The sequence below is a fragment of the Homarus americanus genome, unplaced genomic scaffold (genome assembly GCF_018991925.1).
Source record: "Homarus americanus isolate GMGI-L3 unplaced genomic scaffold, GMGI_Hamer_2.0 scaffold47967, whole genome shotgun sequence".
Taxonomy (NCBI): Eukaryota; Metazoa; Arthropoda; class Malacostraca; order Decapoda; family Nephropidae; genus Homarus; species Homarus americanus.
This window is the reverse complement of record NW_024731965.1, coordinates 1,722,725-1,749,551: the sequence shown is the minus strand read 5'-3', so window position 1 is coordinate 1,749,551 and position 26,827 is coordinate 1,722,725. Positions and strand designations below refer to the sequence as shown.

General features: G+C 38.3%; 1 protein-coding gene across 1 annotated transcript; it reads right to left on the bottom strand.

Moving 5' to 3' along the window:
• Positions 1-4,882: 4,882 nt before the first annotated feature.
• LOC121868115 (cytochrome b-c1 complex subunit 2, mitochondrial-like) lies at positions 4,883-20,450 on the bottom strand. Its single transcript, XM_042368398.1, has 4 exons — positions 20,315-20,450; positions 7,510-7,658; positions 5,475-5,666; positions 4,883-5,144 (listed from the first exon to the last, which is right to left on the bottom strand). Exons 1-4 carry the CDS (start codon positions 20,357-20,359, stop codon positions 4,898-4,900), a joined length of 633 nt encoding a protein of 210 aa, XP_042224332.1. The 5' UTR covers positions 20,360-20,450; the 3' UTR covers positions 4,883-4,897.
• Between the last annotated feature and the right edge of the window lie 6,377 nt (positions 20,451-26,827).

Genomic DNA, 26,827 nt, shown 5'->3' with positions numbered 1-26,827 from the left:
CCGCCAGAATATAATTTACATTGCTGAATTTACAATTTGATGATCATTTTGAATATAAACATCATAGATTTTGCATTAGACACACAAATTTAGATCTACTTAAGTATTTTGTTTACTCTGAGTAAATATGTTATCTTTGTGCAAAAATATATGACATTTATATTCAAAATATTCCTGGTCTTAAGGGAATCCAGCAATGTCAATTATATTATCCTAACTCTAGTTTGAGGTATTATTTATTACTATACCTTAAAATCTAGTGGTTTTCCCCAAACGTTTCTCAGAGAGGGAAAAGCCAGGAGTGTGAGAAGAGGGGAGGGAGTCGTGTCCATTATTTGAATGGACATTAACTTGGCGACTGTATTTCTCTTCTGAAGTATTAATTGTGTGCATGTACCATCATAAAATTAAGATGTTATTTTACTAGAACATAGGTATTAGGCCGAAAAAGTGGAGTTTGGGGGGTCAGCGGTCTCTATTTCATTTAATCCCATATGTTATGTTGTTCGCTTTACTGGCCTCCGTGGGTTCAATTGACCGCAGAAAGTGAGGGTTCACTGTACTGTAATTCAAAGCTTAAATCGACTCAAATAAATTACATTTAATTCAGCAATGATTCAGAAACCAATAACTCAAACCCAGGGCAGATCACATCCCAAAAATGAGTTTAGTGAGGCTAAGACTTCAAAATTCAAAAGAAAAGCTACGGACAAATCAAAAGGGATTTCGGGGAACTCAAAACAGGGTCAAGGATAGAATATGAAATTGAGACCAAAACAGATTTTCAGTATTCTAGAGAGTGACTTTTATGAACTAGGGCCAAAACGACAATTAAATAATTACGAAGAAGTGATGTGGACACTGGGGAAACTTTAGGACATAGTAGGAATAAAGCTATAAGTGAGTGAATGACAAATGAAATTTTAAAGAAAACGGATAAATAAAGAAATATGAGAAAAATTAAGTGAGGTTTACATATAAAAACAAAAAAGTTCAAAGGAATGCAGACAGGCCAAGAAAGATGACCTTGGGAGAAAATGCAATGAGATTGAGATGATGACAGAAGGCATAATTATAGAAAAATGTACAGAAAGATTAAAAAAATGATAAAAAATGGGAAATAAATGGGTTGGGACTATTAAAAGTAAAGAGAATAAGATCCTGTTTGAGGCAAAAGAAGTGGAGAGAGATGGGCAGAGCACGTGAAGAATTATACACTGATAAAGGTAGAGTAGAGTTAAGAAATGAAAAGGAAATAAAGATAGAAATGCCAATTCTGGTTACAGAAGGAGGCAGCTGTGAGCAAAATGAAAATTGATAAAGATTGTGGGGTTGATCAGCTTCTAGCAGAATTTCTAAACAATGGGCAAAAATGAGATTGCATTTTGTTTAATTAAATATGTAATTCCATATACTGTACAGTACTGTGCTGTACTTCAAACTTCCCAGTGATTTCAAACAATCAGTATTTGTATTACTCTACAAAGGCAGGAGCTTAGAGTACACCCAGTTCAGAAAAATAAGCTTAATAAGTCATGCTTGTAAAGGTTTAAAAAATAATATTAAGTAGAATAAAACTTAGAATAGACAAGAGTTATTTGAAGATCAAACTGGATTTAGAAAGGAAAAAGGAGCGAGAGGCTATATTCGGTTTGAGCATTTTGAGTGAAAGGACTTTAGAGGTTCAAAGAAATTTGTATTGCTACTTTGTTGATTTTGAAAAAGTACAATAAACTTATCGAGATTTGGATAAGAGGCATTGATGAAGGAGATACAGTAAAGCCTCCTATGACGGTTCTACTAACGACAATTCATATTTAAGACCCAGGTTAATTTAGGACCCATCAATTTATGCCATCATTTTCTTTGTATTTAAGTCAAAATAAAAAATATTTTTAATTACATTATAAATAACTAAATCCGCTCTATATTTAATAACAAAGCAAAAAAAAAACGCTCTTGCGACGGAGGCTGCAGGGTTGTTAGTGGTGACACCAGCATCACTATACAGTACTATCAGAATAAACAATCGCAGCTGTTGGGCCCTTTGTTTTCACGATGTGAACAGGAAATGGAGAAAAACTGTTCCTGTTCAGAAGCGTGACAACAAAGGATTGCTGTTCCGACTGTTGGTTACTGGCGATGCACATTACCACTCATTAGCCAGGCAGCTTCTTTGTGCAAGGCACTCTTCATTTTTAACAGTAATTTTATATTTTTTTTTAACATATTGGGATTTAGTTATTATTTATATAAAAAAGTAATTTTATTTTATTTTATTATATTTTGGTTGTAAATTGAATTGGGTCTTAAATATGAAAAGTTGTTAATTGAATTGAAGGCTTTACTATAGATGTGTTAAAACAATAATGAGAGGTGAGAGGTCTTGGATATTATATGGGGCAATGAACATATTTTCTGAAGTGGATCCATTAAAATTCATAAGGACATGAAACACAAATGACCTCTACATAAAGATGTATAATGAAAGAAAGCTGCTGTGCAAGGTTCTTTCAACAGCTTTATCATTGAAAAGCCTAAACCACCAATTTCAGCTGCATCAAATTCAGCATCACAAGCAGCTTCAACATCAACTTCAAGAACAGTTTCAACAACAACTTTGAAAGCTACAGCTTCAGCCCAGTTGAACCTGATCTGAGTAAAAACTTACATCATTAGCTGTCCTTATCTTTTAGACTTTACCACCAATGGCGAAAGTAACTTTTTGTTTTACATTAGTAAGTATTATTTAAAACATATATGAACAGTAAATAAGTGTTGCTGTCATATTCTTATGTAAATAATGATATGTTTTCACATGTATGCACTTTCTGTTCATGTGTTGCACGTTCAATCGCCTAGCTACTTCTATTGTTCCATTTATTAACATTAAATAACAATACTTAAAACATACATACATGTTATTTTTTTTACATTAAGTTCACTACAGCTACAACCAGGGTCTTATTTTCTTCAGTTTCTTATGTAGAACCTCGTCATTCACGAAACAATGTCGTCTTCATGTTTTAATCTACCTATTATAAATGAATTGCATTGTTCATTTCACATATATAAACATTAATTCAATCAAATACATATTCAGTTATAAACAATGATGAATCTTTTCATATTCTTAAGATAAATGACTATGCTTCCTTGAGACTTACGTATGCATCGGTCTCACTTTCTTCTTAATATCAGTGGTTACTTCTACATTAAATAACATTTATTAAAACATATAACAGTGGGGTATGCTATAACGAACGGATCTCTCTGAATATTCCTATAACGAGCGGTTTACCTATAAAATTGAGAATGCTATATGACATATCCTACAGCGAGCAGCGGATGAATACGGGACTATTTCGCCTGGCGCATGAATATTGTTGTACCGACCCAACAAAAGCGTCAGGCGCCATCTTTGTCTCATTGTGTAGCCAGTGCACCACTGTTATTGTTGAAATTTCGTCTTTTGATGTGAAATTCCGTTATTTGTATAACTATTTTGTTATACATGTATACAATGTAACAATGAATTGTCCAAGATGAGAAAGCTAATAACCCTTGAAACTAATTGAAATTATAAAGAAATGGAAGAAGCATTGCAAAACTTAGTGATGTATGGGATGGCTAAATCGACTATATGTACGATTTTGAAGAATAAAGAGGAGTTAAAAACTGTGCAAGTGGCTAAGGGAATCTTTAGACTTAGCAAAGCAAGGTGTAATGTGATTGAAGAGATAGAAAATTTACTCTTAGTGTGGATAAAGGAAAAAATGGCAGGTGGTAACATTAGTGAAGCTATAATTTGTGAGAAGGCTAAACAATTGTTTGAGGACAAAGCCAAGACTCCCAGTGGAAGTGATAGTGCTGTGCCAGTGTTTAGGGGTACCTGCATGCTGAATAACACTAAGGTAAGATAAAGTACCTTATTTTTACATTTCACAGAATTTTTCAGTGTTAAGTGGTTGTATTTGGGGGCCTGGACGGATTAATCCTATAACTGAACGAATGCTATAACGAAGGTTCTGGAACCAATTCGTTCGTTATAGCATACTTACTAATATATTGTTTTACATTAATTTTACTACAACAACAACCAAGGTCTTATTTTCTTCAGTTTCAGTTGTATCACTGACATTATGGGTGTAAACACTGACAACAATGCCGTCTCTTATCCTCTTGTGTGTTTTAATATTCTACCTATTATAAATGAATTGCATTGTTCATTTCACATATATAAACATTAATTCAATCAAATACATATTCAGTAAAAAACAATAATGAATATTTTATACATATTCTTGATAAGATAAATGACGCTGTTTCCTTGAATGCGCACGTATATGTTGGCGTTCCCAATCCATCTCTTTTTCTTTGCCATTAATGGTTAGCTACTTCTATTGTTCCATTTATTAACAGTAAATAACATTATTTAAAATATATATACGGGTATTATTTTTTTACATTAATTTTACTACAGCTCCAACCAGGGTCTTACTAACGAAAACAATGGCGTCCCATCTCCTCTTGTGTGACCGTATTATTATTAATGTATATTGTATAAGGTGCATTCATAACCATTATTTAAAGAATATTGTTTTTGGGGAAAAGAGGGTAAAAAGCCAACACAAAAGACATGAAAATGATTCACGATACGATGATTCACCTTCCACTGCAATATTGGAGGATACATTACCGTCGTTATTCGAGGCTTTACTGTACTTATTTTCATTATTGAGTATGGGTGTTGACTTGACCACGGAATTTGGTGCATCCCAATCAGGAAGTAACGATAAGTTTTGTCTGACCAATACACTCAAGGATAGAAAATAACTCATGGGAAAAGATGACAGAAAATTGGAGAGTTGATGCAAAAAGTGATAAAAATGCTGTTTTAAAAGAAGAAAACAAAAAAACTTACCATATCTGAGTTCAGTTTGCCAACATTATGAGATGGCAGGAAGATGGAGTTGCCCAGACCAGTGTTGCGGAAGGCAGCACTGTGAAGGAGTTCAACAGCAATGATGGATGGATCCCGTAAAGCAAGTTCATTCTTGATGCGTCCAACACAACTCTTAATTTCCCAGGGTTTAAAGGCTGGCTGAGTACCCACTTCACGAAGGATTTCAAGGCCAGCATCTCTAGAAGGGTATGATGATGTCAGCTTACACATGAAACCCTACAAAAAATTGTATCATGCATGTGTAACTTCCATGGAGAAGAAATCATACAAAATTTAATGGATAGTTGGCTAGATTTTGGGAAACATCAGTTACGAGAGAGAGAAATTGGGGCACAGGAAGAGGAGCAAAGTATGAGAAGGAATGACTAGAATGACTGACTGTGAAATCCTACTTTATAAGAACAAATAAGGGGAACTTACACTGAAATTCCACATTAAATGAACATATAAGGAAGGGGGGGATGTTAAGTACAAACACTTTATATAAAAAATATGAAATATAACTTACAGGTTGTCACGGATCACATCTAAACCATAGAGTATATGTTCTCGCCCAGATTCAGCCGAGAGGGATCCACCAGCCTGCTGAATAGTACGAGTGATTGCGAAGGATGTTGTGTTGTTAGTTGCCAGACCAGCACACGCACGCAGCATGTGGGCTGCCCCTTGGTTGCTTGCAGACTCATAACGTGATCCAGCCCTAGCAGAGATTTTCATTAATGAAAATGTAAATCAAAGGAAATGTTGAAAGATTATGAAGAGGTCTAATGATATTTCTTAAATGAAACCAATGATATCCTTACATTGTAACTTACCGGTATACTGATGGAAGCAAATACTGTGCCAGTACAGTACAGTATTCAACACACATCCATCTCAATGAAATACAGTCAATAACTTAAACAGGTAATGGTGCTATTCACACAGGCCTATTGTCAGATTCAGGCAGTTGACAACCGAAATAACTGATTGAAAATTTCTCAAATGACAAGTGTCAAACACTGATTACAGTATGTTATCGTTGATCAGTCAATTCGCACCTCTCGCTTGGCTCCGATTCCTTTACAAATTAAGAAATAGATATAGCTTATAGAAAGGGAATTAGTTGTGGCCAGGAAAAAAGTCATACAGTGATAACTCCGTTAGCCGGAACAATTGGTGCAGAACACTTCCGGGAATGAGAGATTTCCGGGTAACAAGATGACTCTCTCAAAGCCGGAAAAAAATCCCACGTCCCCAGAATTTTTCGGGTAACGGAAAAATGTTCTCGGAAGTTCCAGAATGATGCATTATTTCATTTCTCAAAGCCGGAAAAAAATCACCCATCCCCGGAAATTTTCGGGTACAAGGTAACGGAAAAATATTCTCAATAGTTTCAGAAATTGACCATTACATTATCTCTCGAACCCGGAAAAATATCCTCTATCCCAGGAATTTCCCAATTACGTACCAGAAAAATGCTTTCGGAATTTCCCGAAAATGCCCCTGATTTTCATCTTTCAAACCCGGAATAAAAATCCCCCAGCCCTGGAATTTTCTGGACACTGGGAAAATTATCTCATAATTTTCCAGAAAATGTGCCCCTCAGAAAATCGTTCCCAAAGCCGTAATTTTCCGGTAAATCACAGCTTTGGGAATGATATTCCAAGAAAATTTGAATTCCAGCTATCGGAGAGTCCCGGGTTTGAGGGATTCCAGCTAACGGAGAAATTACTTTTCAATTACAGTTCACCGTCCTTACACAAAGAGACGTGACATGCATCTCGGATACCGAGACAGATCGCACGCACTCTTATTGTTATTACGTGTTTTATTTAATCTATTTGTATAGTACTATAGTAGATTAATCTAGCAAGCAACAAACACACGTGAATAAAGAATCACTGCAATTAACTTTCAACTTCCTCTTGTTCACACTACAGCTGAAGTTTAACATGAACAGTATGGATGTTATCTGCATAACATAGCAGACAAGGAAAATAATAGATATAAACTTTAGCTCCAATTGAGTGTTTATAGTTCATCATTCATGAATGCCAACTGTAGGTAGAGTGGCACCGGCCTCCCCTCCCACTCCACACTCTCTTTACGTCACTTCACCTCGCTATACCACCGTCCACTTGGCAAAAGATACGATCTAATAACAGTTTATTTAATGCATTCTTCTATTGAACATATAAACATTCCACAAACCTTTACATTTATTATTTGTTTTATTATTTTTTTCCATGTTTCCATAGTAAGTTTACTATTGCGAGTTTCCTATAACCAAATACAACGCAGCCACACTGCACAAAACCTGATGGGCTCCTGTAAATGCACTAGTGAGGGAGGACTGTACAGTAGCTAAAACAATAGGACTGTACAGTAGCTAAAACAACTATCTGTGCAGGTGGGGGTTGATATGCTCTGAAGTGTAAGGTGTGACTAGTGGCAGCCCTCATATACCAAAATCTATCGTCCATGGTCTCGAATTGTTTCCCACAAAGTATGCACAGATAGTTGTTTTAGCCACTGTAAATATCAAATTACCTATAACTTACTTGAAGAGGAGTGCAACATGTGAAACTGGGGCATTATTCTCTAATGATGCCACAACTGTGCCAGATGGAAGGGTGGTCACCTTAGAATTATGTTGGGGCAAAGTATACGAAGACTGCTGAGCTGCGGCCTGAGCTGCAAAACCACGATTCTGTTGAAATAATAAATTATATACTGTTACTGTACAAAAACCCTGTACAACAAACAAGTTTGCTTTTAAGATGTACTTCTAACAAAATATGGGACAGATGGACAAAAAACTAATACTTTCTCCTTCAGTGAGACAATAGAGTGATAATGAACTTGCCTCTCGCTGCCTTGTCCAGGGTTTAATCCCTTGCTCAGGACTGACGCGAGAAGCGTGTTACCCCTTGGGTGATCTTCCCAAACATCGAAGGAGATTTATACAAGCCACCTGTTTCCTTTCAACAAAGCTATAAATCATAAAGTTCCCAGTGAAGATAAATGTGTTCAATCATTTTAAGTTAAAAGTAGATAAAGTGCATAGGCAAGATTCTAAATGAGCCCAACACCTTAATATATTTATCCTTTCCATCACTTGTCAGCTTACTAGCTGTTCAGGTGGCCAGTCTTTTCTTTATTCCAATCTCCAGTGCCCAAGAGGAGACCAAGTACCTGTAGAGGAATAGTATGGAAAAAAAAAGAGCAACATTTGGTAGGGTCACACTGGATAACACCCTTCTCACATCTGACCCAGGGATCAAACCAGCAACACAGAAGTAAGAAACAAGCATGATACTGTTGTTATTACAAACACCCTAACACACATTTGAGTTGCCTTTTCAAGGAATGCAAATTACCAAAGAAGAAAAGGAAACAAAGTACAGTACATACAAGGGGTCCCCAACTTACAAGCGCCCACCGATACGAACAGGGTTAAACTTAAAATTTATAGTGTTTTATTAACCTGATCAATTGTTTTTTATTTTCATTTATTGTATTTTGTTATTCATTTCTTCTTAAATTAAGTGAATTTAGATGTACAGTATATAAGGACTTAGGCTATGATATAGTGGGATTTTAAACATTGTTCTGTAAGTACTGTACAGTATGCACATAGCATGTGTTCCGATTTACTTACAAATTCGACATAAGAACGTCCTCAGGAACGGAACCCGTTCATTACCCAGGGATCCCCTGTACTGATGTACAGCACATATGTGTATGTCCAATGGAATATAAATACAGTACAGGGTATTTATTTAGTTGGTTCAACAGTCCTGTAGCGAGACTAGTTTCCTTCTGATGCTTTTATATTCATTAAAATAACAAGGTAGTACAGGTGTACTGCAGAGGTAATATCTCACTTATATCAAGCAATGCACGCGAGGAAAATATGTTATGAAGATTTAGTTATAGGTTTGCCTGGTTTGTGTTGTCTGTTCTAAAATGGAAAACTAAATTACAAATATGGAACAGTTAAGAACAAATTACTGACCAGTCATAGCTCAGCTGACCTTTTCCTTCCAGGCAACTGCCCACACCCATAAATGTAACAAATTCACCACAAATGGCAGGGGCTTCCATTATAACCAGGGGTGCAGTGCTGCCGGAGCACCGCTCCAGCACCTCTGTTTTGATCAATTAATCAATCAATATCACCGACGCCTTGTTCCCTCCCAGGAGCTCCCCAACAGGGGGTGGCCATGGCAGAAATGTCTCCAGGACATTTTATCCTTGCACACCTCACATGCTCTCTCAAACACTCTTCCTCCCCTTCCTGCTCTCTCTTCAACAAACTCTCTAACTCTTGTCTCCCAGGTGGCAATTGGTCTACCCCTCCCAACATTCCCCTTTCTCTTGCTATCATAAACTTTTTTGTCAGCCTATCTTCATGCATCCTCTACACATGTCCATACCACCTTAGTGTATTCCTCTTCATCCACTCCACCACACTTCACACATGAAGTTATAGTAAGCTCTATATGTTACTATAAACCTATATCAAACAAGCAATCAACTTTATTTTGCAGTAATAATACATAATACAAAACCGAATATATCTTCACATAATTAATCTCTCCTTTAGATCAGTTTATATTTTATGACTTATCAATATTATAGAAAGACTTTGATAACAGGTGCACTTCTAAACACTTAAAAACTGTTTTTTTCAAAAGTAGGTATGTACTTCCTCACATAAGAGCTATAAATATGTGACCAATATCGAAAGGATAAGCACATTAGACCCAGAATGCTCACTTTATGTGGTGCGTGTACTCTTTTAAGCGGAGAGTGGCTGGCGGTCATCTCGCGCCGCGCCATTTTTGGATTCAAACCTCCCGCCATGTTGGGTAAGCAGCGCGAGTAGGTTGCGCAGTGTATGTCTTTGTTGCGTTATCGGTGACGTCATATGACGTAGTGGACTGTGATTGGGCAAAGCATCCTTACCTCCCTCCCCGCTAGCTGTGATTGGTTTAATGTACTATGACGTGCCCCGCCGCGGGAGCGTTCAAGCCCCTTGACCTACCCGCGTCAGTTACACCCCTCCCGGCTACACCGTGTATATCGGTATCCATTGTTCCATAAGAATGGCTTCCACCGGACCACCACCACAAAGAAACCTTGCATTACCTGGACCCAGCCGCCCTAAGCCAAAGACAAGACGTTCCTTAAGCTACGAAATCATATACAGTATAAGATCATACAAGAGTTGGAGAAAGGAACAAGACAGGTTGATGTTGCGCACCAGCATGGTGTTAACAAATCAACTATCAAGACAATTAAGGAGGATGCAGCCAAGATAAAGGAGCACATGAACATCACAAAGTCTACAGGTGCTTCTATGATCAAGTATTTCCACAACCAGGTGCTTCTCAAGACGGAAAAATTACTTGTGAGCTACTTGGTGCATCAGGCGCGACGGAACATGGCAGTGGACACACGCTCAGTTAAGGAGTACGCACGTGAACTGTATGCTGCAGTGTCACGAAAGATGGGAATAACAGAGCCCAAACCCTTTAATGCTTCCTCTGGGTGGTTACAGAGGTTTAAGAAGAGGAACAAGATCACCAGTATCAACATTGGTGGTGAAAAAGCTAGTGCTGACTGTGTTGCAGCTAGGTAATTTCCTCCGTTTTAAAGTGAGATTATGGAGGAAGGACAGTACACCGACGACCAGGTGTTTAACATGGACGAATCTGGTCTTTTTTGGAAAAAGCTACCTTCCAAGACCGTTGTGAAGAATGCCAGCAAGTGTCGGGGCTGGAAGTTGCAGAAGGAGCGCATCACCGTCCTGTTTACCACCAATGCCTCCGGTACCTGTAAGCTCAAGTTATCGGTGATCCACACAGCACGCAAGCCGCACGCCTACAAGAGCATGGACATGACCAAGCTAAATGTCCACTGGCTGACTGCACGTAAGGCATGGATGTTCTCTCCTCTGTCCCTCTCCTGGTTTGATGACTGTTTCGTTCCCGATGTGAAGAAATTCTGTGAGCAACAGAATGTGCCATACAAGATTTTGTTGCTGCTTGACAACGCACCAGGACACTCGCCCCTACTGTTAGATCGTCACTCCAACGTAAAAGTGGTCTTCCTTCCTCCCAACACTACGTCTATAATACAGCCCATTGACCAAGAATTGATCTGTAATGTAAAAGCTGCATTCTCTGCTAAAAAATTCAAGCTCCTGAACGACTTCACCAACACCAAGGAAGAGCTGCGTAACTTGAGTGTCCCTGTTTTCAGTTAGGTAGGATATAAAATGCCACCCATGACTTTGGAAAGGTTGCCCATGTCTGCCTTGAAGGATCGGACAAATATGACAGAAAAAAATGAGGCCTTTGATGTCATTTACCTAGATTTAAGAAAGCACTTGATAGTGTACCACATCATAGGTTATTATACAAAGTAAACAAAATTGGTAGATAATGATAATACAATAAGATGTATCGAAGGATTCTTAACTGACAGAAAACAACGTATAACAGTAAATGGAGCCAAATCTGAACGGTAAGAAGTGAAGTTTCACAAGGATCAGTCCTTGGACCAGTTTTATTTTTTATAAAAGTAATGTCTGATAAGTTTGCAAAATGTTTGCTGACAACACAAAAATCTACAATAAGATGGAGAGAGTTGCAACACTACAGGAGGACCTACAAGGACTCGAAACCTGGACAGAAACACAGAAAAAAATTTATTAAAGAAATATGTAAAGTAATGTACTATGGCCATATAAAATTAAACCATAATTATAAGATGTCTGAAACAATTTGGAAACTTAAAAAAAAAGGATCTAGAGTTTTAATCACATGCAATCTAAAATTTTGTGACCATAACTCAGAAATAACAAGAAAAGCTAACTGCATGTTAGTCACGATTAAATCTTCCTTCAACTACCTGTGCCTGAAATCATTCTTTATACTATATAAAAGTTGTGATACTGCACTTAGAATATGCTGTACAAGCATGGTCCCCATATCTTAGATAAGCTATAAGATACTAAAGAAAAAATACAGAGAAGAGCCACCAAAATTGTTCCTGAATTAAGAAATCTACACTACGAAGCAAGACTACACCAGCTGAAGAGACAAGAGAGGAAATCTGATAGAAACATACAAAATAATGATTGGAATTGAAGATATCAATAGCACACAATTCTTTCAAGAAAATTTCAGTGAGTTAAGGGGAAATGATACAAAAATATATACAGTAAACCCTCGCTTTACGCGGTCCCACATTCCGCGTTTCCACGTTTACGCGGTACCCTGCCAAAACCGGAAAGCTCACATTCCACGGTGCGTGTACCCCTTTATGCGGAGAGCGGCTGGCGAGCCGCGCCATTTTTGGATCCAAACCTCCCGCCATCTCTCCCGCCATGTTGTGTAAGCGGCGCGAGCAGGGTGCGCACAAGGTCGCCCAGTCATCAAAACATTACCGAGTTCTTCACCCGCCACCCACCACAGCCGGCCCAAGACAGTGATAGTGATAATTATAGTGAGGATATGGACTTATATGGACTTTGAGGGGTTTGACAAAGAGGCCCTGCAAGCCTCTGTGGTGGATAGTGATACAATTGATACAAGTGATACAGGTGAGGGCCACTAATCTGCCCTCTGCCTCGGAACCAACCCCCCATCCCCGTGTGCCCAGCCATCTTTTCTACTAATGTAAGTGTTAAAAAACCTAATATTATTGATATTTCTCTTAATTATTAATTGTGTGTGCATACCATCATAAAATTAAGAAGTTATTTTTACTACAACATAGGTATTGTGTCTGAAAAAGTGGAGTTTGGGGGTCGGCCCGGTCTCTATTTCAATTAATCCCATATGTTATGTTGTTCACTTTACGCGTTTCTCACTTTCACCGGTACCCTGTGGGTTGAATTAACCGCGTAAAGTGAGGGTTCACTGTATAAGTTGAAAGCACTAAAAATAGTAGGAAATCCTTCTCACGGCGAGTGACAAACATAATGGAACGAGCTTTCAAAATATACAATAAATTCGACCAAGTCAACCAACTTTCAAATTATAAAACATATTTAACGGTTAATATCGACAGCTGACCCGCCGATGCGTTATTCATTTTGATGTTTATTTTCTTACTATATTTTCATCAGTGAGTACTGATATGATAATCATTTCTAGTACAAATGCTTCGTTTGGTAAGTATTTAGGCACCTAAGGGGTACACTACTTTGTCTTCTTGACAGTAATGTGGCGGTGACGTCTCACCCCCCCTACATAAACATCCATTCATATTGACGTATTTCAAAACAAGCTGCCGCTCTTCTTGCCACTCCTGCACGCCATCGGTGCCAATTTCATTTTCACCATGTCATGTGAAGGGTGTAACCAATCTTATATGGGGACATCATTTGCAATTTCAGGGGAAAAGATGATCTCAACCTCCAGTTTTTCAAAGACAATGGCATCCTTCCTTCCAATAAAGACTGTCCAGACTGAGAGAATCCCTATGATTTACGACCAGAGAGGAATTTGTTCCGGTGCAACAAGAAATTAATTATTAAGTAAAACAAGAAGCTGGAGCATTGTGGCTCAGTTCTAATGTTTACAAAGGAGCTTTGCTAAATACCAAGATTAAACCCATTGTTGTCCTGCTATTTATAAACGTTTTTCTTTTAAGTACTTTTCACAGCAATATTGTGTGCCAAGTCGGTTGTGGACTAGAAACAGTTCTGCAGTGGTCTGTATGCACTGTATGGTAATCAGGAACCTATTGGTAGGCCAAATAAAGTGGTAAAAATTGATGAAAGTAAATTTGGTAGGAGGAAGTTCCAATCATTCACCACTGCCTCGATGCCGTTTCCACCGCTTCCCAGTAACAGTAAGTTTGCCCACGGCATATGTTAGGTTATACAGTACTAGGTTCTATGTTAAGGTAAGGTAATGTTAGGTTAGGCTAGGTAAAAAAAAAAAAAAAAAAAAATATTTTAACAGTTGGACAAACTACGACAATGTCCACTATAAAACATTGTGAAACTGGCATTTTTTAAATAATTTTTTATTCAAAATTTACGGCGAATCAGTCGTCAATAATTACCCATTTACCAAATAATAATAAAAAGGCAGTAAAAAGACCAGAGACAAGTTTAGAGGCAAGCATAAAGGTATCAATAGATGAAAACTAGTTTTGCTAACTTATACTGGTAAGTTACTTATTTTGATATCTGGTACCAATGAAAGCAACTTTGTTGAAGCATTATGGTGAAATTTTAAATTTTGTTGTGGATGGCAAAGTACGCTCAGTGACCGGGTCTGATGCAAACAAAGTTTAGACGGCAACACATACTGACTCAGTAGAGTATTATTGTAAATAATTGTCACATACAAAGCAAGTAGACATTATTTAATATTGTCTAATGGTAGACCCTGCTGCCACATAGCATCACGAAAATTATGAACAAATCCCAGGTTGCCGATCTGACTTTCTGCCTCATTTACACACAATTGCTGGGTCTCAATTGTTCCTCTTACTATTGACAACACAACATACATACAGTCAACCCTCACTTTACGCGGTCCCACATTCCGCGTTTCCGCCATACGCTGCGCTCCTGCAAGAACCCAGGATGCTCACATTCCGGGTGGTGTACCCTTACACGAAGTATAATTTTATTTAGCTCATAAAATTCATACAAATTATCCAGCCAGAATATAATTTACATTGCTAATTTTACAATGATGATCATTTTGAATATAAACATCATAGATTTTGCATTAGACATACAAATTTTAGATATAATGTTTACTCTTGAGTAAATATGTTATCTTTTGTGCAAAATATATGATATTTATATTCAAAATATTCCTGGTCTTACAAGAATCCAGCAATGTCAATTATATTATCCTAACTTTAGTCTGATTTATTATTTATTACTAAAAGGTAAACACATTTATCTAGTAGGGACGTGGTGGGGGAGGGAGGAGGACCAGCACCATCTGTTACCGTGTGAAGAATATTTTTTTATTAACTGAAGATTTTATTTTAGCTCATAAAATTCATACAAATTACCTGCCAGAATATAATTTACATTGCTGGAATTCTTACAATTGATGATCATTTGAATATAAACATCATATATTTTATTAGACATAAAATTTTTAGATAAAATGTTCACTGAGTAAGTATATCTTTTGTGCAAAATATATGACGTTTATATTCAAAATATTCCTGGTCTTACAAGAATCCAGCAATGTCAATTATATTATCTCAACTTTAATCTGAGGTATTATTTAATACAAATGTTAAAATTTATTTTTTCACCCAACCTTTCTCTTGAAGGAGGATTGGTGGGGGTGGGAGGAGGGTTGGGACTGACCACGCTGTTGGAAGAGGGGAGGCAAGGGGTACTTTGATTGACAGATAGTGTCGTAAGAATATTTTTTTTATTAACTGAAGATATTTGTTTTAGCTCATAAAATTCATACAAATTACTCGCGGAATATAATTTACATTGCTGAATTTTACAATTTGGGATCATTTTGAATATAAACATCATATATTTTGCATTAGACATACAAATTTTAGATAAAATGTTTAATCTGAGTAAATATGTTATCTTTTGTGAAAATATATGACATTTATATTCAAAATATTCCTGGTCTTACAAGGAATCCAGCAATGTCAATTATATTATCCTAACTTAGTTTGAGGTATTATTTATTACTATACCTGGTTTTCCCCAAAATTTCTCAGAGGGAAGAGCCAGCAGTGTAGTGTAAGAAGAGAGGAGGAGTCGTGTCCATTATTTGAATGGACATTAACTACGACTGTATTTTCTATTTTCTTAAGTATTAATTGTGTGCATGTACCATCATAAAATTAAGATGTTATTTACTAGAACATAGGTATTGTGTTGGAAAAGTGGAGTTTGGGGTCAGCTGGTCTCTATTTCATTTAATCCCATATGTTATGTTATTCACTTTTGATGTTGCTTTCACTTTCCGCTGTACTCTGTGGGTTACATTAACCGCAGAAGTGAGGGTTGACTGTATTGTTTCTCATTTTTATCTTTTTTCATTTTGTATTTCTTTATGGTTCTTTTATTATTATTGGATTACTGCATTTTTACACCCCCCATTCCTACCCCTAATCTATTATCATATTTGAATAAGATCAATTATAAGATTATATTCTTCTATTACATTATTGGCGAAATGTATAATAACGAGGATAACGTATCCAAAATTTTATCTATTTTCTTCCATTAGTCTAACGCCATTATCGCTCACCTCACCGCGGTCTCCTTCATAAATCATCACGCGCATGCATTCTTCAGTAACCGCCACGCGGTCAATCAAAAGCGTTTTTTGGGGGGGGCAACCAATTAAATGATTTATGGTTTAATTCAGAGTATTTTTGGCCCAATCAAATTCGATTTTTATTTTGTCTCTAATTCCAAATCCAAATTCCTTTCCGACCATGTAAGCGATGGGTGTCACTAATTATATGGAGCTGATTATGAGTTTTGGGAAACCAAGAAACTATAGCATTTTTCGATCTCATGGTGTTCTCCGACCAGTAAAGTGTCTTTAGTGCAATAATGAATGTAAATATCACGACCAACATATGTGGCATTACGTAACAGGTCTTTATTCCAAAGACAAAGAAGAGACGGCCAATAAGGTAAGAAATAAGTGATGCCATCATATGGTGAGAGTCGGTTTTGTTTGGTTTATGTTTTTCTAGTGTTTTTGTATTTGCTTAGCCATTATTTTTTTCGAAAGCCCCCAAAAAAAAAATCGGCCAATTTCTGACGGAAATGAAGGTCATAATCGGTCTAAAACAACACACATCAGAAAAGCCTTTTCTAAAAACCAGTATAAATATATTTTTAACTTTCTAACAGTTGGGTGCACTTATGCAAATTTACCTAATTATTATTATTACATTTTTGCCCCCAGGCCCTGATGTGGGTCAGTGACCTGTGCCCAGGTGGGCTAATCCCATAAAAAATATACTATATATATATTTTCTTATTATCAGTTTTTCATCCTGTTTTACCTGGCAATTTCTTTATCCTTCATACCTTATCCACTACAGGTGATATATGATGGTAGATAGAAAAAAAACTAGCAGCTAAAATGGAGGATTTTGTAGTCGCTCTCCCGTCTCACCAGTAAGTTCGACCACTGGTAGGTTAGGTTATTCTAGGTTAGGTTAGGTTACCCTAACTTGAACTTTTTAATAAACTCTTTGCCATAACTATGAGAGTCCACAGAAAACAATGAACTTTCAGCATTTTTAAATTCGTTTTCTACGTGAAAATAAATTAGCGGCTGTGAAGTCAGAATAATTACCAAGCTAATAACTAAAAATTCTTATAACTATAGTAAAAAGTTGTTGCCTTAAAATACTTACCGTAGTACAATATAATGATAAAACATCTGAGGAAAAAATTTACAAAATCAAACAACAACTGGTAATAGAGCTGTTCGAATTACCAAACTATTAGTGAACATTATACCTGAATTAACAAGAAGGCAGTGGGAATTTTCCAGACACAACCTCTACTTCCACTATTTGTCCAGCATTCATTCTTTAAGTTTATATGCATAAATATACAGTAGTCGTGCAATCCCATGTTTGCTATTCTCACATTTCACAATTACCAAGCTAACCAAACCTAACCAAAAAAACTTAAGTTAGGTAAATTTGCAGTTTCAGACCCAACTACTGTTTGACCATAAATTTTGTTTTCCTCGGTATTTGGTCTGATTCAGATTAACATGACTCATTTCCGTCCGCAAATGAGTGGTTACCGGTTATAACACTCCCACCTCCCATGAAATTGCTCTAACTGTTGGGGACAAACTGCACAAAGTTTGTATGTAATACTTTAGAAGTGTGCAGATTAATGAGCAACATTAAGAAATGTGAACTTATAGTATCACGGTCTTTATTTCCATATAAAAATGGGTATCTCAATTTTTTACACAATTCTAAGACATTTTTTTCTCTCTGATATTTCCATCGAAATTAAGGATAACCAGATATTAATTTTTCAAGATTATGACTTTCGCTCAGTCACAAGTGTAGCCATGATTTGTTTAGGTATTATTGCATTTACACACAGTTCATTCCTACCACTAATCTATTATCATATTCAATAAGACGTCTAATTATAAGATAATTTTCATTTATTACATTACGGCCAGAAACGTATAATAATGGAGATAGCTTTTCCAAATAAATTTCTATTTTCTTCCATTATTTCCTGCCATTATCGCCTCTCACCTATCACTGCGTGTCTTCGCTCCCCTTTATAAATCATGACGCCATGCGCCTGAAAATGGCAATGAAAATCAACACCAGCAAGTGCAGTGTACTTAATATTGGAAGAACAAATACTGTCAATGTATACAGCCTTAACAACATCAACCTGGAGAAGTCGACTTGTGAAAGAACGGGGTGCTTTGTAAGCCGGACCCACGGCCCAGAAAAAGGCGTTATTGTTCAAATAAGGCAAACAGAGTGGGTTTTATATCTAGAAGTGTAAGTAATAAGAGTGCAGAGGTCTTATTGCAACTACATCTTACGCTAGTCAGTCGCACCTCGACGGTTCAGTTCTGGTGCCCTTATTAGAATGGATATCAATTCACTAGAGTCGGTGCAGCGAAGAATGACGAAAATGATTCGGGACCTAGAAACCTTCCATATCAGGATAGGTTAAAAGAAACTAAACTTACATTCCCTAGAAAGACGAAGAGTGCAGGGAGATATGATAGAAGTATTCAAGTGGGTGAAAGGAATCAATAAAGGTGATATAGATAAAGTTCTTATAATTTTAGCAGGATAGGACTGAACAACTGATTTGTTGGATAAGTTTAGGTTTAGAGGAGATAGAAAGGAACTGGTTTACAAATAGGGTGGTGACGAGTGGAACAAGCTTAGCAACTTTGTAGTGAGTGCAGGAATGCTGGAAAGTTTCAAAAGGAGGCTGGATATATTCATGGATGATAGAGAGTGGTAGTAACTCGACAGGAGCTGCCATGCACAGGCCAACCGCCTATTGCAGACACCTTATTTTCTTTAGCTCGTACACGCCATGCGCGCCAATCAAAAGCATTTTGCCAATTCAGAATATATTTGGCCCAATCAAAATCGAGTTTTATTTTGGGTCTCATATTTGAAATTCAAGTTCAGTTCACCATGGAAGTCTGCGATGGATGTCGCTAAAGTATATGGATCTGATTACAGTTTTTGGAAAAAAAAACGTAGAAATTATAGCATTTTTCAATCGCATGGTGTTCTTCCAACCTCAGTAAAGTGTACTAAGAGCAAGACGGAATGTAAATATCGTATAGACCAACATATGTGGCAGTAAGAATCCCAGATTGCAAAGACGAACAAGAACCAGGCCAATAAGGTAAGAAATAGGTAATTCCATCATATGGTGAGAGTCAGTTGTTAGGTTAGGTTAGTTTTGGTTTTCAGTGTTTTTGTGTATTTTAGTCGCAGCCACTTTTTTTTCGAAAACGTCAAAAAAAAAAAATTCGCTAAAAAAAAAAGCAGCTAATTTCCAAAAATGAAGGTCATATTCGGTCTTACCACACACAAATACACTAGAAAAATGGGTCCGACTAATTACCTAAATTAACCCAAATGTAGCCGCAATGAAGTCAAATAATGGTTCTGCTGATGAAATATTGACTGCTAATTACTGATTAGTATTTAGAAACACAGTCAATAAACTTAATTTAATCTGAGTTATTAGATCGAGTGCATGTACCTAACCTAACTACCTGATTAAATTAAGTTTACCATTTTTTGTGACTTTATGACACCAAATACCAATCGAGAAGTAATTGGCAGTCGATTTAAGCTTTATGACCATTATTTGACTTCATTGTACTTGGGTACATTAGGTAATTAGTGGACCGAAAAAAAATTTATTACTTGCTAAAAGTGAACGGTGTGACAATGCAAATTTACCAAAACTTCTTCCTTGTCTAAAGAACATCCCCAAGCACTGGCGGAGTAGCCAATATCTTTTACCAAATCTAACCAAATAAGAAAAAATAAAAGAACCCCAGGAACCGGCCCTAATGACTCATCAGGATAAAACACTTTTTTACAGGCACACTATTATTCACGTAACAAACGCTCTATAATCGAAATCATTGCACCTCTGTTCTAACACGTAGTACAATTTGTTAATAATAATCGTGGAATTTAATTAACGAGGTCGCTCTCAGCTGTGTACCAGACCCTCATCACCGACTGCTACACCACCGGCCATTTCATAACCTATTTCCTCAGTTTAACCTCATCCATACTGCTCTCATCTCCTTCCAAGGACCCGACTCTTTCACTTACCACTACACTCTTCAATAGAGAAGGTTTTGCAGCTTTCGATGCCATTTTCGTACAATTTCTTCCTCCACTTCCACTTCACCAAGACAGAGAACAGCTGAGCCACTCGAGACGACCAGCAGTGTTACCAGATGTGGTTGGTGAGAATCCGCTAGATTGACCTATAGAATCCGCTAGAAATCCGCTAAACACAATATTACGCACGTATACTAAACAATATGCAAATGTTAAGTAAATATACAAATGTTAAATACTCACCACTTTGTTCAGCGAAAAAATTATGCCTTCCTCTTCTTCCTTTCAGTCTCTATAGAGGAAGAGATTGAACCAGCTTCTGGTGCCTTTGATATCAATGAACTGTATGCCACCATTGTACCTATTTCCTTCACTTTTTTGGGCAGTTCATATGAATGGGCAACATTTTGCAGCTCTTCTGAGTCCACTTTTTATTGCAATAATCGCAGACTGAACTTGTATTCAACCGATTTCTGAGCTTTGATTTAATACTATTTAGCTGGCTAAATAGTCTCTCAACTTCAGCATTAGAGTGGCGGAAGTACACTGATAGTTAATTCACAGAGGTCACGTAAAGGATACTCTGATAATCTTTTACCTCAATCCAAAATTTTACTGTTGACGTGGTCTCGTTACCATTTAACAATTAAGTTGCGCCACTGATTGTCAATTCGGTCTTTTTGGGGGATGGTACCAAAAAGTTCAACTATCTCTTCTGTTGGTCCTTCACAAGTCTGAGACATTCCACTACTGTAAACTGAGACATTTTCTTCGAGATTTTGAAGTTAGCAGAAGTCTTTTCTCATTACAGAGACTGGTAACACAAGATAAACAGCGATTACGAAGATCACACTCTGCTTTTCTGATAGCTTTGAGTTGGTGCAAGTCTTTTCAAATTCTATCCTAAATATTCCCTCGGGTCAATGTGAGAGAGATGGGTTGCTCATTACTCATTCTATTTACTTTAAATTTCCGGTTTTTTTAATATCAGAAGTGGACTGATGAGGTTTTAATTACTCATATCATCATGTATACGAAATCGCCAGAACTTCCGCCAAATCCAGTGAAAATGCACCAGAAAATCCGCTATCCGCAAAAGATCTAAGCCATATGCGTTTTGAAAGTTCAATCCTCTAGACTTAGCGAATTTTCCCCCAAAATGCCAACACTGACGACTACCCACAATTGCTTGAGTCTGTTGTGAGAGTACAATAACAGTAAGAGAATCTTGGGAACAACAAGCGTTTATATAGTTGAAACGATCCTAGATGGCAGTAAATATCCTTTCCATCTCCATCTATAGCTCTGGGTGGATTCAAACTTCAGCTGTACTGTAAATCTCTATCACTTAATGTATTTACTACTGACTTAAAAATATCTTCTTATAACAAGTGCGCATGCTTTAAATGGCCCCAAGCTGCCCTTGATATTGGTCAGATTTCAAAAACATTCTGGGGGTGGGGGGCGTAACAATGCACCCCCAAATCCCCAGTTGGGTGCTCGCTGCGCTCAAAGACAGGAATGAGTGTAAAATAGTCGGTAATAATACTAGCTGGGTTTTTCTAGGAGTGGGACCTCAAGTCACAGTGACATCATTTTATTTGGTTCAAAGACTATTTTAAGAAAGATGGGAAAGAAAGGCGGCACGTAAGCCCTTTGATTGGCCAGGATCAACGGATGGGGATAGTGTGCAGGCGCGGGCGTCACCATCACCTGTGTGCTGTAGGCACCTGCACAAAAAACAGATCACCCTGAGCTTGTTTCACGTTGCTATACATCAGTGATCATAGAGAATTTTCTGTGTGATATTGCATGTGTGTGTGTCAGTATGTATATGTGTATGTGTGCTACACATTAAGAAGGTCAGAACAGGAACGTCAAGGTAATGAATAACACGGTCAGACATATAATATAATCAACGACCTTACCAGCCAGGATTCGAACCCTTGACCTACTAGGTGGGACTAGGGAACTACCGACCAACCCACAAGGACACTGTAGTGGACATCTCCCCACAACTGCCTACAACTGCGTAGCGGCGTCACCAAGCTGCTACCATCCTCCCTAGCAACCAACCAGATGTTACCGTATCTTAGCAACGGAACTAGTCACCGGCGACTTTCGGTTTTCCCAACATGACTCATAGCGGCTGCTGGTATATAAGCTCTGTCTCTCCATTGAGATTCATTCTGACCATTCTTCTACAACAAGCAACACCTCTTCTCCGCCGCTGCCTGGCAGCCCTCGCTTCTCCTCGCCTGCCTGGCGGTCCTCGCCCCGCCAGCGAGCATGGCGACCCACCAGCTGTCCTTCTGAGCTTCCTCACCAACCAACTCTCATTCTGCCCATCTTCCTGAACAAGCAACACCTCCTCCAGCAAGCTCCACGCTGTTAACATTTATTTCAACCAGGAGGCCAGCAACAGGCAACACCTTCTAACGAAGCTCCTGCACATCTACCTCCTTCAACACGCTACTCACCGAACGTCTTCTACTGAGCAGCTCCCCACCACACGGCATCTCCAGCACCAGACTGTCTATCATATAACTTATATATTATACAAGAAAACCACATTAGAGTTTCCTTCCATCCTGAGTGCTAGACAACATTAATATCTCGATACCCCTACAACACTAAACGCAGTCCTAGGCTCTGTTATATTTCAGACAAAGTCTGATCATTGAGCTGATGGCGCCGTGAACCTCATTGGGAACTGCCCGTGCCCTCAGTGTGGTGTGTCAGTAGCATTTTACCGAATCTAGCTGGTATGAAACACGAGGTACCATATATATATATTCATTTTTAGTCCATATAACACGCGGACTTTGAACATATAATCAACGACCTCACCAGCCAGGATTCGAACCCTCGACCTACTGGGAGGGACTAAGATTATATATATATATATATATATATATATATATATATATATATATATATATATATATATATATATATATATATATATATATTCATTAGCCAATAAACAGTTATTATATATATATATATATATATATATATATATATATTTCATTAGCCCAATAGCACGCAGACTTCTACATACAATCAACACCTCAACCCGCCAGGATCCGAACCCACGGCCCACGAGCCCATAACTGTGAACTGAGAACGCTACCTCTGGACCCCAGGATACTAAAACCAATCCTAGACTCTGTTATATTTCACACAAAGCCTGTTCAACGAGCTTATGGCGCTGTGAACCTCTAACGGGACTACCCGTATCACGGTGGGTCAGGAGTAACGTTTACCAAATATATATATATATATATATATATATATATATATATATATATATATATATATATATATATATATATATATATATATATATATATATTATATATATATATATATATATATATATATATATATATATATATATATATATATATATATATATATATATATATATATATACAGACACACACAATAATATCACACAGTAAATTCTATATGATCGATGTAACGTTGTTTTGGCTTGGAGATTACTGGCCACTTTGTCTTTCGGTTATTTCGAGCTGTTTTACCTAAGTCGTTTAATTTGGAGCTCTTCCTTGTTCTTTTTGCTTTTCAATTTCCATTTTCTTCTTGCTCTTGCTCTGGTATATACTCGTAAAGGTCTTAAAACGCTGATAATTTTAATGTTACTGTATCTGTCTTTGGCTTGTTTGTCTTTTCTTCTTTTATCCTCTTCACCACTGATCGGCTCGTTAGCCGCTTCGGCGATCGGTCACGTCTCTGTTACACACTGTTGGCAAGTACTAGGCATGCACCGGCTCCTGAATGTACCTGAACCCGCTCCAGTGTTGGTCAAGTCTTGTCTTGAAAGAGGTCACACTTGGTGCCGTCACAACACTTCTGGTAGATTGTTCACAACTCTCACTCCGAAAAAGTTTGCCCTCAGTTTTCTGGACTTGCGGTTCTTCAATCTTGAGCTGTGACCCTTGTGGGGCGAGCGTTCGCCAGCCCAAGTAAGGACACTCGACTGGTGTAGTGCCCCTTGAGATGCTTATTCACCTCATTGTAGGTCACCCTTGCCCGTCTGTAGTATAAGCTAGGCAAGTTCAGGCGCTACAATCTCAGGGTAGCTGAGGTACCGAAAGGCAGGCAACAGTCTGGTGGCCCTCCTTTGAACATTTTCAACCAACTGACAGTCCCTAGGCATATCTCGAGGACCAGATGGGGTGACAGTACTCCAGATGGGGAAGCACTTTACTCTTGAAGATCGTTACGAGGGACGGACTGTCTAGATATCTGAACGACCTTCTTATAAGACCCAATAATTTATTTGCCTGATTTACCTTCTTCTCGCAATGGCCCGAGAACTTCAGCTCATTGTCAACATACACACCTAGGTCCTTCTCACATTCAGTCTCAACTAGTGCAGTTTCTTCATCCCGTTGGGACATATTGATACGCCTCCTAACCGTTGGTACGCCCCAGGTGCATCCTCTTACACTTCGTGACATTAAATCTCAGCAGCCATTTCTTCGACCATTCTTGGAGCCCACAGAGGTCCTTCTGCCACTCTTCACAGTCCGCTTGGTTCTTGCTTTCCCGAAATAACTTGGCGTCATTGGCAAACATTTGAATGGAGGAGGTACAACGAGGCATGTCATTTATGAAACAAACAAAATAACTGCCTGTGGTACCTTCTGCTTGTGACAGGTGCGATGATGATTGTGCCATCACACACACTGTTTGTGGTCATGTAGAAAGTCTTCTTGTGAGGTGGCGGTTCCCCATTTCACATCACCTCATCTTACTTAATTCTCTTAGTCTTACTCTTACTCAGTTCCGTCACCTGTTCTTTTGGTAGCATGGACATTCTTTTGGTAGCATGGACATTCTTTTGGTAGTATGGACATTCTTTTGGTAGCATGGTCATTCTTTTGTAGCATGGTCGAGGGTCTAGGCGCGTGGGTATGGTAATTCTGGCATCAAGTCACTTGGATGGAAATAAAGGTAAAATACTGTGGAGAAAGGAATACACCTAAAGTACTTAAGAACAAATTTATTAATGTGCAATCAATGGGGAAAGATATTGTATTAATCATATAACTACCAGGCTCAACTCCTGGGCTTATTGCAGACTCAGTACCTACATTCTTACTCTTACTCACAACATTACTGGTGTTACATTACATGGCACTCATTGTAGATTATTTTACTCAGCATATACGTTAATAATTAAACTAGCATATACAGGGTCCACTACCCAACATGGGATAATTATTTCCATCTAATTACTAACATGTCACAACCTCTGTGGACATACACTTCCAGGAGCAACCCAGGGAGAGCACTGGGTCACACGACTGCTGTTATTAGGGGTAGCCAGACACATGGCGGGTCTGGGGTCTGGCCCAACGAAGCCGGGGGCACATTAATCAGGCCGCATCGGTGCCATCGTTTCGTATATGATCCCTGTTGGTTATTTACTACATCCGCCGTTGTTGAATGGTTGCAAGAATCACAATGGGATCTGGGGAAACATGGAAGCGTCAGAGAGCACTCTCCTGGCTTGTCTTGAGTTTATATACCCCTGAGTTGCCAGTGATCGCTCACGCAATGACAATAATTACAAACAAACTAACTGTTACTCATTCAAAGATGACCCTCAGTTGACAAAGGTCTAGCGAATTACTTGAGTGGATTTACACAGACTAATTGATTGAGCTTCCCAGGAGAAAGTGGAATAACAACGCATTGATAACTGTCTTCACAAAGGCGGGATTCTGGGAGACACAAGGGTAGCGTCTATGGGAAAACACGTCTTCTCAGAGTCGCTAACTCACTCATGTTTTGCGGGCGTGGAGTTTAATAAGAATCATTAGTTAAATAGATCAGCAGTCAACGTGACCATGACATTCTACCCACGCTAGGACACTCCCCGAATTCCGTACCCTTCCAGTTTGATTTTCAGCCTTTCGTGGGGACACTGTCGAAAGCCTTGCAAAATCTAGGTAAATATTGTCAATATTTCCACCCCGTTCCAGAATATGGGTGTTGGCAATCCTTTACAAAGTTGTTTCGTTGTAGATTTTCCATCGCGGCATCTCTGATAATACTCTCAAGTACTTTACATATTATGCTGGCAGGCTCACCGGTCTATAGTTGTTCGTGGAGTGAAGATCACCCTTCTTGAAGATAGGACTCAGATAGGCCACTTTCCATTCACTGGGGACCATTCGTTCATCGAAGCATTTACAAAACAGGATCGTCAGGGCTCGCAAACTCGTTGCTCAACTCTCTTAGCACTCTACGATGCACCCTCTTCTGTGAACACAATGTGGGTCAGTGCTGTGTCGATTGTCGAACCGTCTGTCCTCAAACTCAGGTCTGACACTCCTACTCGCGATTATAATTTCGACTATTCATAGCGGTAAAACGCCTTTGGGTTTGACTTGACCTCGCTTGCAACCAGCCTCTGCAACTCCTTTTCAGCCCTTCTACATTCTATCTTTGCTTGGTTTCTCT